At 32.0% G+C, this 17,739-nt stretch overlaps 1 protein-coding gene across 3 annotated transcripts; it reads right to left on the bottom strand.

The window, feature by feature from the left end:
* Positions 1-553: 553 nt before the first annotated feature.
* Positions 554-17,696, bottom strand: LOC105329460 (solute carrier family 2, facilitated glucose transporter member 12). Of its 3 annotated transcripts, none has more exons than XM_034457499.2 (15): positions 17,631-17,696; positions 13,500-13,573; positions 8,803-9,018; positions 8,321-8,437; positions 7,778-7,884; positions 6,638-6,721; positions 6,180-6,283; positions 5,792-5,900; positions 5,474-5,566; positions 5,026-5,112; positions 4,559-4,669; positions 3,707-4,121; positions 3,400-3,522; positions 3,160-3,292; positions 554-2,913 (listed from the first exon to the last, which is right to left on the bottom strand). In XM_034457499.2, exons 2-15 carry the CDS (start codon positions 13,525-13,527, stop codon positions 2,784-2,786), a joined length of 1,857 nt encoding a protein of 618 aa, XP_034313390.2. In that variant the 5' UTR covers positions 13,528-13,573; positions 17,631-17,696; the 3' UTR covers positions 554-2,783. The 3 variants fall into 3 exon arrangements, with proteins under 3 accessions (XP_034313390.2, XP_034313392.2, XP_034313389.2); XM_034457501.2 differs by lacking the exon at positions 17,631-17,696 and adding an exon at positions 14,031-14,182; XM_034457498.2 differs by lacking the exons at positions 13,500-13,573; positions 17,631-17,696 and adding an exon at positions 10,792-11,153.
* Between the last annotated feature and the right edge of the window lie 43 nt (positions 17,697-17,739).

Consider the following 17,739-nt stretch of genomic DNA (forward strand, 5'->3'; position numbering starts at 1 on the left):
CAGATCAAAACAGTGATATAAAATATGAATGATACTGTGGTTTCATTAATATTCAAGGGTATCAATTTTCGTGGATAAAGTGAAAATCACGGTTTCAAGGATACGTAAATTTGTGGCCAATGATCCTTTCAATACAAATAAATAGTAGAAATTGCACTTCGATGAACATTTAATTTCATGGATAAATTCAACAACGAATTCCACGAAAATTGGTATTCAACGAATATTGATGAAACCACAGTATTGTTATTATGTACATGAACCACTAATTCCAAACTTATGGAGAAGGCATACCGGTACTTAAGCAATGTTTACTGCCAGATCCAATTATGATCTGTTGTGCGAAATATGATGCAGTTTCAACTAAAATATACAGCCCTTAATGAAGTTGAACAAGTGTCAATGTATTCATATCTAATAGCAAATGACTGGACCGTTAGCCATAATAGATTCCACCTTCATAAGATTTGAGATTATCACATATTGCCCAAAGTCCAAGCTCTTGTTAAAACGACTTTAAATTACCGGGTATGTTCAAATCATAAATCCATACTCTATTATACATCAATGCTTTATTATAAGTTTAAATTTTACACAAGTGTAACACTGACAAAAAACAACTCAATAAATAACAGTGTAGCACTAAATACAATTGGTACATAGAAAGATTTCATTTTTAAAATTGTACCTTTTACCATACCGCGTATTGCATCAGCAAGAGAAATCAAATTGACTAAATAGCAACCCTCTAAATGCTCCATTCACCTATTTTGAAATTTTTGAAGTGCAAAATTTGATTGGATTATACTACCTGATCTTTATGCAACAAGCTAGTACATGTACCAGTTTAAGGAGCATCAAAAGAAGAAACTATAAACTGATATAAAAAAAATAAATAAGTATGGTCAACTTCAACGGTATTTTGCATTAATCTGAACATAAAATATATGATATATAACAGTCTGAAATTTAATATGCTTCAATATTACATACAAAATGCATGAACGGGGTAGAATGACACATAATCTGCAAGTTGGATTCCAATTTGGGGACTCCAATTTTATAAAACTATGCATGGTCTAAACATTTATTATGCAAGCATATGTTCTAGAAGTTGTTAATCATAAAATGAACTCATTTAACAATTTTATGCAACAGCAAATCTCAGTGCATGAACTTAGTTACACACAGTTAGGATGCTTCCTGTGAAGAACTCCACATAAAATTCAACAATATGTACTTCAGCCGTACCCCCCCCCCCCTTCCATAATCCACAAAATAACCTACATCAATTAAAGCTTAAAAGGTATGACTGCAAATGTTATGAATTTTTTTTTGTATATTATATGAAATAAAGCTCAGGTACTAATTAAGTGCTAATGCTGATTAATGTTGAATTAGGATTTACCATATGTTCCAATAATCCATAAAGTATATCAATTTATATTTGCAACAACTTTACCACTCTATGAACCAGAGATAAACTGGTTTTCTGTGACTTGTTTTGCAACGAAGTCCCTTTTTATATCTGAATCAAAATAAACATATAAGGAGTGGTTTGCTGCCAAAAAAAAGAGATGAGGTTTCCAGAAACCATGTGAAATGTTCCTGCACCTACATAAAAGTTGGTTTACAGCAATAACTAATAATAAACAATAAGTGACTTATATATAACAGTTTTAAATTGAAAAAGCTATTTGAGCCTTCGGCTCAGTATGTACTTCTCGGGTAGCTAATTCATTGTATTGACCTCAAAAACAGCAATAATTGTATAATATATTACTGCTACAGCCCTGTCTTTGCAAGACGTGCTCCCCTTTAATGTGATTTCTACATGAGACAGTCAAGTAATGAATCATTAAACAACAACAATAAGTATTCTTGGAATACAATAATCTCAATGATATGGATATTCTATACTACAGCTAGAGCACTATTGCTAATACAGTAGTGAAAAAACACAGCTCTCAATAAGTTCACAGGCTACTGAGGGAAGTCTTCATTTTTTTTACATGTAGAGTGTATATAATTTCTTAAACAGTCTAAACACAGTATTATACATATTATGCCATAATACTGTATATCCGGGTTTTTTTCGCGTGTCACAAAATTTGCGAAATGGGGAAAATGTGTAAAATTTTTAATTTGCGCCAGTCATTTTTTGCGATTTAAAAAGTTTCTTATAGAAAATATATGAAACAGAATATAATTTCTGCATATTCAAAAAATGCTATTTAAAAGATATCACGAAAAAAGCGAAAATTAGATCCTTGCAAAAATTACCGGATGCACAGTATGACGCTAAGTATAAACAATCTTAGTGAAATTAAAGAGACTTATATCATAAGTTGAAATAGTCAAAGGCATAAGTAAAATTATCACAATATCTCAAAATATGCTCTGCTTTTGTACAGTAAATATAAACTACAAACCAGAACTAAGAAAAAAACTTTTGCCAATGTATAAAAAAAAAAAAAAGAGAGAAATATCACAAAGTTGTGTCATCAAATTAAGTACAAGTACACACATTTTGATATGCTTAAAATATATAAATACAATAAATAAGCAGTGTTTGAGTTTAATTAGGTAAATATGAACATTCATTAAGATACATGAATTGTAGCTATTGTCATATGAGTCATGGCTAAAGGAGTAATAATCTCAACAACAACAAAAAGTAAAAAAAAAAAATATTACATGTATACAAATAAATACATAATTAACTTTGACATGACAAAGTTGTAAATTTGGGCATCAATAAATACCAAGGACTTTTTAAATAATTAAGAGATTTCATTGAAGGAGTCGGTACTCTGAACGCGATGGTAATTTGGCAGCTTTATAGGTGAACCAGTCAGTGGATTGCAGCAGTGAAGCCGTTTACAATATGCACGAATTCCAGACTTCAGGGATCTGTGGAAGGAAAAAACCCGTTAAAAAATATAGAGTACATTGTACAACAGCAAGAAAGATAACTTCTTAGAAATCACCTAAAATATTTTTTTTGAAAAAAAAACAAAAAAAATCTTCGGGAAAAAATCCATTTCATAATATTCTAGTTATTTCCTTGAATGTTTAAGTACATAATTATTAATATATCATATTTTGTTGCAGGAGTTCTAGTATCTGATATTTCTTAGATTTTGAATACTTCCATACCTGTTCTTAAGCTCTTTGGAGATTTGTTCTAGGGACTTTCCCCGGGTTTCAGGGACAACAAAAAATATGAAAATCACAGACACAGCACAAACGATGCTAAACATGACAAACGTCCATGAGACCCCAATGTTTTCTGCAGAAGAAACAATGCAAAACCTTGTATTAACAATATTAAAAAAAAATTGTGTATAATTTTTGAGTTAATACATTAAGTGAAAAAAAATGTGTGGAAATACAAACCAATGATATTTAGAAATGTGAGTGATACAACAAGATTGGTTCCCCAGTTGAGGACCGTGGCAAGAGAGATGGCCCTCCCTCTGACAGAGGCGGGAAAAATTTCGCTTAGAATCAACCAGGAGACTGTAAAAGTAAATCAATCAGTTACAATTCATGTATCAAACCAGCTAACGAAAGTCTTACAAACATACAATACAATACAATATAAATATCTGTACAATTTAAAATCATTCAAATAGCCTAGAAAGCATTTAGATTTAGAAATGCTTCAGATATTCTAAGAATTTATTATCAAAGCACAGGTTACCTGGACCAAAACTGAATCCAAAAGCAGCCACATAAAGCATCAAAGATGTAAAGGCTGCTATCTTCCCCAGGGTGGAGCCATGAATGTGTACATGTGGCTCCTCTGGTGGGGCAGCAGTGTAATTGTCCATATAATATGACAGCCACTCCGCCTCCGACAATGTATAAGACTCGTTGGCAATGAACACTTGTGGCGTTGTAGAATAAGGTATTGTGAAATTATTGGTTAAGTCTGTTGCTGCCTGAGTACACTGAACACTTTCCTGGCAGGGATTAGAACCGTACACGTGGTCGTTGAGATGAGAAATGATGCCAAGGAGTAATAGGGACACGCCCATCAGCGTGGCTCCAGTCAGCAGGAACCGCCGGCGCCCCCACTTGTCAACACAGCACAGAGTTATCACAGTCATCACAACCTGGTCAGTTGAAACATCAGTTTAATCAAACTTTAATTCTATTAAATATCAATAGGTGTTAATAAGTTTAAAGCTGTACAATGTGACTATATGAAATTATGACTTATACTAGAATACAATTATCAGTACAATGTACATTTGATTAAATAGATGCTGTACATTGGCAAATAATCATGATGGTTTTAATTTCACTATGTTCGCGATTTATCATTTTCCCGCGAAATTAAACTCATCATTAAATTTTAAAAACGTTTTAATGCTTATATTCTGATCAATTGATTTTAAGCAGCAAGAAATTAAAACCATCGCGATTGGTACTTTAATAGAAATTGTGAAATTTTAACACTGTGGAATTTTAAAAAGACTTACAATGTACTTTATCAGATTCTGTGAATTTTCAGACTAGATATTGTTACAAGTAATTAGAAAGCACCCACCTTGACACAGCCCAGTCCAACTGTAGCTAATGTGGCTGCTGAATCCGACTCAAATCCAATTCCCTCAAATATTGTTGGAGCATAGTACAACACATTGGGCTGGCCAGTGCACTGATAGTAAAATGTTAGTATTATTTACAAATAATTAAAAAATCATCATCAAGATAAAATACAATTATAGTAATGAAATATGGTATAAGTATAGCTAAATTTATCCATGCTTTAATGGGAAAAGAAAGAGGAACAAAGAAATCAACCCAGCTAAGCTAGCATGTAGTATTAAATAATTTATTTTATTCCAAAGCAACAAACTATGCCAATTTAAAACTCCAAAGAATATAATTCTTTTGCTTTGAATGTCAGAGGTCAATGGCAATACAGGGTCAAGGGTACTGATAGAGGTCAAAGGTCAAATCTATAACTAAAAGGCAAAGGCAGCTACCATGGCAGCTAAAAGTTGGCAATACCTGCTGAAAGAATACCAGTCCAGCTCCGATGAACATCCTGCCTCTCATGTTGTCACTGGAACTCAGCAGGCCCAGGCCAGAATGTTCCTACCATTAAAAATGGGGAATTAGCATTAAGTATTCATATATGCTTTACATAGCTAACATTAACTTTACTTCATAATTCAAAGTTTCCTCTCCCTATCCAGAAAGTTGAATCCCTCTGAAGTTGAATATTCCTTAATTTAACATTAAATCATTTCCATCCTTACAATTATTGATATGTTAAACTGCTAATAACAACCATTCTCATCAAAATGTATCATTCAAAACCCCAACACAACGACTCCAAAGCATAAGATTTGCAGATTTAACAATGTAAAAATGTATCTTTACACCACCAAAATCATTATAGATAAACTTACGTTAATGTAGTAAATAAGAAAGTAAAACTCTTCCCTCTGTTTACCTTTTCATTGCTTAACGATGATTTTATCTTCTCCAGTTCCCGATGTACCTGCATCTTTCTTCCATCTCTTAACTTCAACAAAACTTCTTCTGCCTGTCAAACCCAACAAAGCTCATGAACAAAAAGATTTTGCAGATATTACAAATAGATGAAAAGATTTCATGATAATATGGAAATTGAAGGAAATAGGATTTAACGAAAAGCAAGATACAATCTATAACACACTGAATTTTTAAAAAGACAACATGTTTTTTATCTTCACTTGATTTGCACTCATAGGAGGACGCATTTGTGCATGTAATAAATTGATATTCTCACCTCCGCATCTTTGCCTGTTAGGGCCAGGAAGCGAGGACTTTTAGGTAGGAAAAACATCCCCACCCCCTGTATTGCTGCAGGTATGACTGACAGACCAAACATGTATCGCCTGTATAAATCGAAATATATTTCCTGTTAGAGTTAAGGTATCTTATTTCATTATGAACAAGAACAATTCTTTTTTTTGCAAATGCTAAGACTTAACACATATTGACTGTATAGATCATAACAGATTTGCTGTTAGATTTATCTCATTTCATTTTGTGTAGGAATGATTCTTTTTCTGTTAATACAGACTCAACTTTAATCACCTTTCTACGTCTGCTTAAAAATTCATCTTATTTCATTATATACCTTAGAGATTCCCAAAAACATCCCAAAAGCTTACCATCCCTCGGTGACATTGATAAATAAGTAGTTGACGAGGTAGGCCAACAGTAGTCCCAAAGTTATCCCAAGCTCGTTCAGTGACACCAGCTGACCTCGCTTTTTCTGAAAAAAAAAGAGAAAATCAAAAAAACAAATCATTATAAATGGCTACATTATGTTAACTCAAACAACACATGGCCAGGTATAAAATACATTAGTGTATACAGCTGGTACATGTGCTACATTGTAATATAGTTTTCATATTAATTCACACAAATAACACAAATAGGAATAGGAGAAATAAGAATTGGAAATGTAAAATGTAACTTTAAAGGTCACTAAATATTATGAATATAGTTCCAGAATAGCTTTAATACTATTATAAATACTTTTAAGAAGAGACACACTTGCTGAGCACTACAAGTAAATTAACTTTTTTTTATTCTACCGTTATTGAACTTCGAATGATATACTTACAGGGGGTGCTATCTCAGAAATGTAAATACATTCGCCTGTTGCGGACAGCGAAACAGCAAATCCTAGGAGCAGACGCCCAACAATCTGTAAAAAATTTAATTTAAATTCAAAACCTTTTTAATAATCTAAGTGGCTCTTATGGCAATACAGTGCATGAGCTAGACATTCTAAAGCTGGGTTGATTAAGATATATATAAAATAAAACTTTTGTTAGGGTGGTATGGGACACCTCCATATTGTGACATGATACTTCCTATCCAAATAAACAATAAAATCAAGTTCAATTATAATTTTTTTTCTTCTTAAAATTGTTACCTGGTGCAATGGGTTAGAGCATTTCTTTACGTTTTTAACTTCGTTAATTTCCGCACGAGCACTTTCAAGCTCAGTCTAAATAGGTTTACCGGGGAGTACCCTTTTAATGCGACGTTCGTTACAAAGCACTTTAGGTTGTGTCTTTGGTTTTCCCTACCCGCCCTGACCCCAAGTATATTTTTTTGAGATTAATTAATATTGAACTGCTGTTAAATTGTTATTTTTGTGTTGTTGTTTATTTGTATGTTGAATGAATATTATATATAGGCGATTTGTAACGAAGGCACCATTCCTAAAAAATCTGTTTTGTTTTTTAATAAATTAGTCAAGAAAATATTTATTTTCAGAGGAGTGAAACGAGGGAGAAAATAAAAAACTACGAAACTGTTAGTCATGAGTTCAAATATCACTTGGGCTTTTATAATTTTTTCCTTTCCCAAAATTTTAACACATATTTTTCTGTTAAATATTGTAAAATTTGAAAATTCGAAAAAGGTGCAAGTATTTATACTCTGATTATAATGTACTTACATCAACATAAATATAGACAGGTGTTCATTATTATGAAAATTAATCTTGGTGAGAAACCCAAAACAACTTCATTATTGTTAATTTAATTCATTTTTCCTCTCAGTATTTCACCTTTTGCAAAATTCTATTTCATAATTCATCATTCTTCAAAACAAAGCAATAATTCTACAAGTATTTAATCAATGCATGATCAAGTATGCATTAGATTCTGCAATGTAAATTATAGTAAGAAACATCTGGTGCAAAATAACTGAATTAAAGCGTGCATCAATGCATAGATTAAATTTTATCTACCAGTGAGGGGTAGTTAGGTGACAATCCCAAGACAACGGCTCCCAGCAGAAACACAACTGTATTGACTATGATGGTCAATCGTCGGCCATACTTGTCAATCAAAAACCCTGTATTTGTATAGAAAAATCCATGGTTAGTTTGCAAAATTCGATAGGTTTTTTTATATCTGCATTTATGTAATTAGAACATGTGGTGTGAACTTTTTCACATGAGCATATCTTATGATGCACTGTATGAAAAATTTGCTTGTGTAAATACATGTAGTTTCATTTTTACACCTTGAACATACACCTTTAAAATACCTTTCTTATGCAAACATCAACAATACAAAACTCATATTGCAATTTAAGATAGGATGACAAAGTCTTATCTTATGTTGGTTTTACCCAGTAAACTTCAATTATTGACCATCAAATAATGCAATGAAATTAAGAAAAACACATTTAAATATTTTACAGATGCCAAGTTACATACAGATAATTACACATAGATAAAAAGCATGGACAGTGCTTCCATTGATCAAAATTTAAGCTTCTTTCTGACCTCCAATTAATGACCCTGCAATAGCTCCCATCAACATGGCACTGATGACCATCTCCTGGAAGGAGCAGGACAGACAGAACTCATCCCGGAGTTGTAGAACTGCCCCGGATATGATCCCTGTAAGTAAAGAGAATAACAAAGGATGAGTGCTTCAACAGAGAGAGAGAGAGAGAGAGAGAGAGAGAGAGAGGAAGGACATACATGTATATTAAACTGAACTCACTGAAGGTGGTATAAAAAGATTCAGGAAAAAGAAACATTAAGTAAAGGTATGCATATTTTGACCTTGACACAGAGAGATTGTATAACACTTCCTGATTAATAGGAGACAATGTCAATCACTTGTCATTCTCTTAAAGGACAGAACTAATTTTTCTTGCAGTTTTTATCCATTGTAACAATCAAAGTAGTCAATGAAGAATTCAAGCTGTCTACAAGATGCGTATCATGTGATCTGATCGCAAACAATGGCCCCACCCTACCTATGTCATATCCAAATAGCACTCCACCCAAGGAGGCCATGATAGAGGCGAACACCACATAGATGGAGCCGCATGAATTCTGGGACGGTATCCCATCATCCTCCACAGGTGCACTCCGGAGATGGCATTCCTGCAGCTCGATTTTTGTGGACTTTATTGCGCTGTCATCCTCAGAATCTGAGAGATTTAAAGCTGAATCTTTGCTGAGAAGAACTTCTACAAACAAAACCACTCTATCATATTATATAAAAACATTACTGGGCAATTGGTTTTCTTATCATTTCCTGACTTGTCAAAATTTTGAATTGGTTTCTTATTTTGTATTCTTATTAAACAAATGAGCATTAATTCATACTTTGCAGGTGGGATTTAGCAGGGATGTGTAATTGTTTTCATTATTAAGTTAAAAAAACTTTCATTATTATAATACCAGAACACCTGGTATCCCTTTTTTTAAGTTTCTAAACTTGTACACAAATGTTTATACAAAAATTCCAGAATAGTTTAACTATTAAGAGATGTATTTTCCACTAAAATACTGTAAACTAATATGTTACTTTTTCCACTAAAATACTGTAAACTATGTTACTACCTGTATATAAATGCATTAATATGACATCACAGAACAATAGTTTTATGTGTAAATAGAATCAAATAACTGCTTGTTCATGACCTAGAGTTTTCAACAAGCGAATTGTGAATAAAAAAAATATGACACAACTGATATTTGGCTCACAGTATCCCTAAACAACATGTTTATGTCCATTAATATTCATGACTCAATAAAAAGTGCATTTTAAAAGTACATATCAAAGCATGTAGATATCACAGTGCAAAATTGACTGTTCTATAATTATCTTTATTTTGGACTTTACTTTTCTTATACAACATTTATTTTGTCATATATTCTTAGAATTTAATGTTTACAAAGTGAATAAGCCATTGACACTCGGCAGACTTTTTATTTAATTGTTATTACAAATCAGACATATGTTTCTCCCAAGAACTGCTAATCTCTTGAAACAAAATTGCGTAATTATATGCCTTTCATGTCTTGGCCATCAAAGACTCATTGAGTTAATCTAATTACCTAATACCTGTGAATCTTTCACTCAATTCATTTGATGTCATTAAATTGTCACATTTACTCATTGTTTAGATTCTTATATATACTGAATTGTATTTGTCAATCTTCAGTTCGGAGGCCTGGCGCATTACCGGCCACTTCCGTCTGTGTCGCTTATTTGTTTGTTATTGTTCATCTTTTAAATTCGATTGATAATAAATACGGAATCCTTCATCACTTGGTTTTACTTCTCTGGAATTGCATATTGGTGGACCCTTGGGAATACGGCATACATAACCTTCGTTTTTAACTTACGGCCCACAGCGCGCCTCAACCTTATAACTTGTTTCTTTTACGCCAACATTCCCTCACCCGGTTTGTACTGCACACGACCGATGCAGATCCAGAAGAATTCTCTAGCACCGTAAAACCTACGCGGTCACATAGAGATGAAAGTAACATTTGGTATTGCATGGCACACACTTTTATTGAAGTTTAAATACCCGAAACATCTCCAATAATAAAAGTACAGGGCTTCACTGAAAACCCAGATTTATCACCTTAATCCCATTATTATCTACCAGGTACTTCATATTAAAAATTTAAAAAAAAGCAAACAACTACTGACAACAGTTCAATTTTCATGTGAATGTGATGTTCCTATATACTGAATGTTTTGGAATCTTTACAGTCCATGAATGTTCAAAAAAGCAATTACAACCATAGGATCTTTTTAGGTTCCTTGCTTATTTTGATTACATGAATAAAATTCAAGAAATTAAATACATGTACTAAAATAAACAATAATGATTTAAGAAAATTATGTTAAGACTTCTTCCATAATTACCGGTAATATCTTAAAATGATTATTAAACAATCATGTTTCAAAAGAAAAAAAATCACTGAAATTATTTTTTAAATACCTGAATCACTTGAAAATTCAAGTTCATTTTCAGAATCAGATACGTCGCCAAAAGTAATCCTTATATCACCCATGATGATTCAAATATGAAATTTTTGTTCCTTCTTCAAGTAAATTTCTTTTGTAAATGTCAGAATATTTCCAGGCCACATCTCAAAATGTGCTTGAAATTCATCCAGGCTAATTAAAACTTCTTTGGCTGCTTTCTGGGGGTCATTTGAGTGTGCATTATGTCAGGTTTTTACAAGGAGAATTTCGACTGATGTGTGGCCCTTCAACAAATGTACTTCGTGTCTATCCACGAGTCATACACCATTGAACAAATATATTTCCCCCACAATTGGACCATGAATTTTTATGATACTTGTATTGAGTAGGAATACATATCAAGATTTGCCTCAGGACTTTATATAGATAAACACAATCACAGCTCTAAACAAACAAGACTAAAGCTCTCAAAATAAAAATCAAATCTACAGTGAAAAACAGATCACCTTGTTTCTTTATTAATTACTGCCAACCTTGCGCAACCTACTACCATAAAACGACAAAAATTTGACTTTTATATGGCAACTCCAAGTACATTTCAAATGAAATAAACATAAACCTAATCTTAATTTTTCAATTAATTTGTCATTTTTGTAACCAGACATATATTCCCTTTTAAAATAAGCTGTTCTGCTCAAGAGTGCAGGTAAAAACCACACTAATGTAAAATATTTCTACAGTAAGGTTGGTATGTAAAGGTAAATTGATGGTGAAAAATATTTTGCTCAATTAAAAAATTTTATATGATGATTCAGCCATTGAAATTTGTAATCAGGTACAAAAAGTTTGATTTAAAGTAGAGTCTTGATTCTTAAGAATGTTTACAAGTATATATATAAGTTCCCGTGTTTTCTTTAAGTTAACTATAATAGGCACACCTGATGCACATGCATTACAAATCCTTCTCGATCCTCTCCTTATTTGAATCTCTAACATATCAGTATTAATTAATGGTACAAAATGAAATACAATGGGCCTAATCAAAAAATAATCTAATTATTCTAAATATATATATGTACTTGTAATAATGGGTCCTAGAGCTCCATCGACAATTTAAATTTAGTTCGTGTAATTTATTATAAAATTTATGTTACCAGTGCAAAAATTCTTATCCAACCTATAGCTCTTACCATCAATGATTTGCCTCTTTCTGTGAGGACTGAATCAACGAATAATGAGAGTTTCCTTTTGATTAGTGGATTTTTCAAGTCTCCTAAGAAGTCTCAGAAATAATAATTGTTAATATAGCTAGTTTTGTACTTGTTCCCTTTACTGATTTATACTTTAATTTGCTCTTTGTCTCTTGGATCAACTGATTAAAATTTTTGAATTGACCAATTTATAACACCAGATAAAAGCCCATGCAAGCACTGGGTTCGATAGAATTCTGGCTTTTATTTGTTTTTCTTTGAGGCTGACCAGTGAGTTCGGTTCCCCTAATCAAGCAGTTTATTTGCAGTGCAACAAAAATTAAAGAATCATTTTTAAACATAATTATCAACATTGATTTCTTTTTCTTTATGGCTAGAAATCTTGAGATTATTAGATAGATAAACACATAAAAACGCAGTGATAAAAAAAAAAACACTTTTCCTGAAAGTATGCATGGTGCTACATTAAATGATTTTGATGAAATGACATGTACATCAATCTAACATTCAATTTATGAAAATAAATGACTATGACATTTCCAGTAATAGTTGACATTTACCATAATGATTGACCTTGATGAATATAACCTTGACCTTTTCCAGTTACTTGTAAATTACGTACTATAACACATGTAAGATAACCATGCAAGTATTCAGTCTCCCTTTCATAAAAAACTTAAATACAGAGAAATTTTGGCCCCAATATTTTCCATCCCATTTCTTTTTAATAACAGTGGATAAATTTAAAATAGGATTACAATTAGGGTGAAATCTTTCATAACTGTGATTGAGCGAAAATATAATACGGTGTGAAAATAACAGTATCCTTGACTAGGTAAAAACTAAAAACCTTCGAGGAGGGTTAATAAATCATAGATTTAGAGTTTTACAAAAAAAGTTACATGCACATAAAAACTTAATACCAGTACTCTTGGAATTTATTATCAGAACTGTGATAATGACTATTTCATATTTCATACACATGAATTAACAAATTTATTTCTAAATCTCATGAAATGTCGGATGTTTATATAAGCAAGTAACACACACGGTGTATATCTAATATTTCATAAAATACAAGGTGAATTGATTGATGGAATTTTTTTAAAAATAGAATAAATTCATTAAATCAACTTGACAATGAAATTAAAGCAAGTTATTTGCAAAAGAAATTTCCAGGAAACCAGTACTGTCATACCATAATAATACACAGGAATTTTTTCATTATTCTTAAATGTCAATCTCTACTAGGGTTTTTGGTATAATTTTCCACTCTTTTTCTGTATATAAATAGAAGTACATGCAATACCACAATGGCAGTCAATGGCCGTAATAGATGCTATATATAACAAGCAGCTAAAACTTTGGGAGAAAAATCTTCATTTTGCTATACGATGTAATACTTTTTCAAATGTCTGTCATTATATATGTACCTGTATTACAAGGTGTCTGAAATAAACAGACCCCACACAAACGTTAGGAAATGTATATATAAACAGACTAGCCTTACCTTCTTCTTCCAGCATGTCAGCTGCCATCCCACTGTCCGCACCGAGAGCTCACATAACATATTTCTTGTTCATCCTGAAAGGAAATAACAGAGGACATGGATTGATTCTACCTGAAATCATCAATAGTTCACAGCAGATTTTGCCTGACATGAGTTCACTGTCATCGTAAACACACTGATGGAGCAGAATAACAAAGACAGGAAGCCAGCGGAAAATCTCATATCAGGGATAATTTTCAGACTGATTCACCTGCAGCTTCACTACATTTCTTGACTGAAGATGCATTTTTTTTTTTAAGATATAAAGAAAGTTTCTAGCAGCTTAAGTTCTATGCATCACAAGGAGAAAAGAAACCTCTACTTTGACAATAGTTGTGCCGGGAGAGCATTTTCTCTTACAATGAGATTGAATTAAATTCATAAATCTTTTACTGGCCGGGAGAAACACGCAGCACAGAATTCATTACCAATGAATTTACTGGGAGAGACACACAGCAAAGACAGAATTTGTTACCAAAATTATATACAGACCTTCACTGAATTCTGTTTTCAATCAATGATGATTTAAATATCAAGACACACAATCTCCCAGAGCTGTCATCCTTCTTATATTCTAGGTTTTGACTTTATGCAAGAATGAAAACCAGTCAGATAGACATCTATAACCCCTCTCAAGTTACTTTATAACACATACTGCACTAGAGTACCCTGTTTTAAACTTACCGGTAGTTTCCTGGATCATGTTTACCCATTATATATTTTGAGAGTTTTTAGTCGTTTGTGGATATAGTGCCAAACCCTGCACTGTCTGAAATCTGATCAATACTTATAAATACCTATTGATTGATTATACTTTAATTTATTGTATTCTTTTAAGTTAGCCAATGAGACTCTTAGAGGTCAAGCACATTTTCTATCAGCATTTCCTGATATTGAGTGATTTATCTTGGTTTGTTTGTGGAGTGGTGTAATTGTCGGTGATAAGAAAATTATACCCAGTAAAGGTATAAATCTTTTCTGGAATAAAGCTAAACATATATATTTACAAGATAATCAGGAAGTACATAAACTACAGGCAAAGAAAAAAACATAGTCGGAACCCACAGGTTTTCTATCCAATACACTGCTGTTGAAAGCTAAACATATTCAGGAAGTACATAGAATACAGGAAAAGGAAAAAAAAACTTTGCTCATACGAGGGCCAAAATACTAATATTAGAGAAGATATATATAGGGCTCCATAAAACCCCACGCTGTCACATGAGACGGTATTGATTCAAAATTATGTATCTTTATTTTTTGCAATATTGGAATTGATGGCTTAGAGAACATATATTTGCATAAACACAAGTTATTGGTTTTAAATTTTTTGTTTACGTTTAAGGTATCCAACCCATATTGGGACCTAATTTTCTAACCTTGAATATTCATCATGCATTAAATACTCTGATATTAATTTGAAGCATTTTAGATTAGAAAAGAAATTAGAAATTACCTAGAGAAATTTTCAAAAATGTTATTACCTAAGCAGTAATTAATTAATAAATAAAAGTAAATACTAACAATATCAATAGACGCTTTGGTGGAAAGATGTATTTAATCATTAGGAATAGAAAAGCTATTGAAAACAAATTTTATACCAGATAGAATTTTTTAAAATTGATTTTTGGGAGTTGATTTTAATCAACTCTCCTATGCAGTTACTCTGCATGGCAAACCGAAAGTGAAACAGTGTTTGGACCTAAGCACAAATCATCATCGCTGACAAGACGTAGATTTTGAAAATAATAGATAAATTCGGTGTACTCTATGCTGTACCGTTGTTTTTCAAAAGAAAAGTATCTATAAATACCTTGAAATTAGTCAGATTTTATATAGTACGAACAATTCAATTGTTTTTGGAAGTTGCATGAATTCCTATGCTAGAGTTCAATCGTTCAACCAGACGTTCATCTGTCTCCGTAAATCTCCGACAAGCAGAGAGTCTCTCTTGGTAGTCGGAGATTAACGGAGACAGCCGAGCGTCTGGTTGAACGAGACTAGAGTTCAATATTGCTTGGATCCAGACGTGTACAATTTTTAGAAACATTTCGATTACTGATACGTCAGTTTGATGGAATTAATTCTATCTTTAAATATTTCAAAACATGATTCATATGGAGTTTTCTCGAAATTCTTGTCGGAAAAGTTCGAGAATTCATATTATAAAAATTTGCATAAGATATCGTTGATTTTAAAATTGGTAATAATCAATAAAATCAACTCCCGACAGTACTTCAGTACTTTGATTATAGATTAAAAGCAAAGGGGGCAACTTTTCAAGAACAGAAAAAGATAATTTATTGGCTAGGACACATTCTGCTCTTACATATTGATACTTAAACATGAACATTATGTCTAAGTATACTGAGTACTAAGCCCATACATATCTGTTATATATCCAGCTTCACTGAATCTGGGGCTATTATGGATCAGATGCCTAAGAATTATATATTAATAAGATATTGCAAAATTTCAGTACCTGGTATTTATTAAAATATAGACTAGAGTACTGATATATATGCATGTCCCAAGTTATTGCTTCTGTCACATTTTAGCAATTTTCAATAAAAATAATCATAACTGTCAATTAAGTACAATTAAAATCTTTAAAAGGGGAAAAATCCAAAATTTCCTAATTAAATCATCTGTTTTTACCAAAACTCACTCTTACAGAGTTTAATTATCTCCATATGGAAGCACTCAGGACACCTCCCACATTTTTTTAACATTAATATCAGAGTGCTTTCTTTTTTATGTTGTTTGCAATGCAAAATCCCTGTAGACCTTTTACTTTTGGATGTGTATTCATTTGAAACTGGAGGCAATAGGCGGGGCATCTCAAAACAGAAAATCTGGACTTTTGGTTTTGCTGAAAGAATGTTGTTCAAATATTCACAAAGGTATCTACATGTATCATTATCGAAATATTATGCAAAAAGTGGTGGAAGCAGAAACTTGGGACAGAGTATAGTTGTTTAATGATCTATTTTAAATTACTAAATTTGTCAGATATGAATTAGACTAATTGTATATTCTGAAGTCTTTCTGACAGAGTCTGGAAAACACCTTTGAAGTATTGACGTATTGTAAATTTCTTTTACAAAACAGAGTTACTTTCCATCAATTTTTAAAAGTTTTCAATGTACCGGTAAAATTTTTATCTCAATAGCATTTTATGGCAGATGTCTTGGGATTAAGAATTCAACAGATTATAAAACATGTACATTACTCTATATTTATATGAAGTTTTATTTAAAAAAAAAAGGAGAGAGAAGAAGGTTGCCAAGGATGCCTAGTGAGCAATATTACATTTTAGGAAAATTGTCTATATATAGGCTTAATAGTTGCAATTATTGTGGTAATTTAAAGACAATCTAACTGCACCGTTTATCACATGTATCATATGCTTAATAAAAGATGAAAATTATGGAATGCAGTTATTCAATTGCTGAAAGTAAATTGAAATATTAAGAACAGATTACTTCAATATAAGGCAATTTGTTGTTTTTTCTATTAATGGCAGTTTCTGTGGAAGCTGCTTGCATACAAGGTTGATCACAGCTGAACGTAAAAATAACTTTGGATTGCTTAATTTGGTTCTTTCCTAATTTAATATGTTCTATATTTTTTTTTTTGTAAGAAATATAATTTTATTCTAATTTTTGATAGCTATGAAATTCAAAAAACTGAAAACTTCTGCACATTTTACATGCCTCCCACCTTCCCATGCAAAGATGTCCTCCCCTTCCCACAAAAATAAAATATTTTAATAATCAATGCCTTTTGAAAAGATAAAAGTTGGAGTTTTGAAAATCGAACTGTAATTTACACATTTAACATGCAACAGCAAGGAGACACCTAGGGTATGCTGAATCTTTTTTATTTAAGCATATTGATTGTTAGCTAAATTTTAGTCCTAATTAAACAGTAAGAGAGCAGATCATCTTCATGACATATGATGTAGTATATAGAATGCCGTACATGCGAAGAGTTACACACATCTAAATATAGAAAATAAACAGCTAAACTGACCTAAAATCTTCTTGCTAAATATAGACAGAAACGGTGATAAAATACTACTTGCATTACCTGTCTGATAAGATTCAGGAGCACCTGTTTTAGTGCTTAATTCCGAACGGATTTATACTTTCATTTTCTGGTAAAACCAGAGAGGTTCCGAAAAATTTTAAAAAACCGT

Source organism: Magallana gigas, chromosome 7 (genome assembly GCF_963853765.1).
Source record: "Magallana gigas chromosome 7, xbMagGiga1.1, whole genome shotgun sequence".
Lineage (NCBI taxonomy): Eukaryota > Metazoa > Mollusca > Bivalvia > Ostreida > Ostreidae > Magallana > Magallana gigas.

What these genes read in the sequence shown, in the direction of transcription:
- LOC105329460 (XM_034457498.2), bottom strand. Translation starts at nt 10,864, where the DNA reads ATGGGTGATATAAGGATTACTTTTGGCGACGTATCTGATTCTGAAAAT. An exon ending in CACCTAACTACCCCTCACTG is followed by an intron (nt 6,722 to 7,777) that starts GTAGATAAAATT and finishes AATTTTTTACAG; the next exon opens with ATTGTTGGGCGTCTGCTCCT. An exon ending in TGGATTCAGTTTTGGTCCAG is followed by an intron (nt 3,523 to 3,706) that starts GTAACCTGTGCT and finishes TTACTTTTACAG; the next exon opens with TCTCCTGGTTGATTCTAAGC.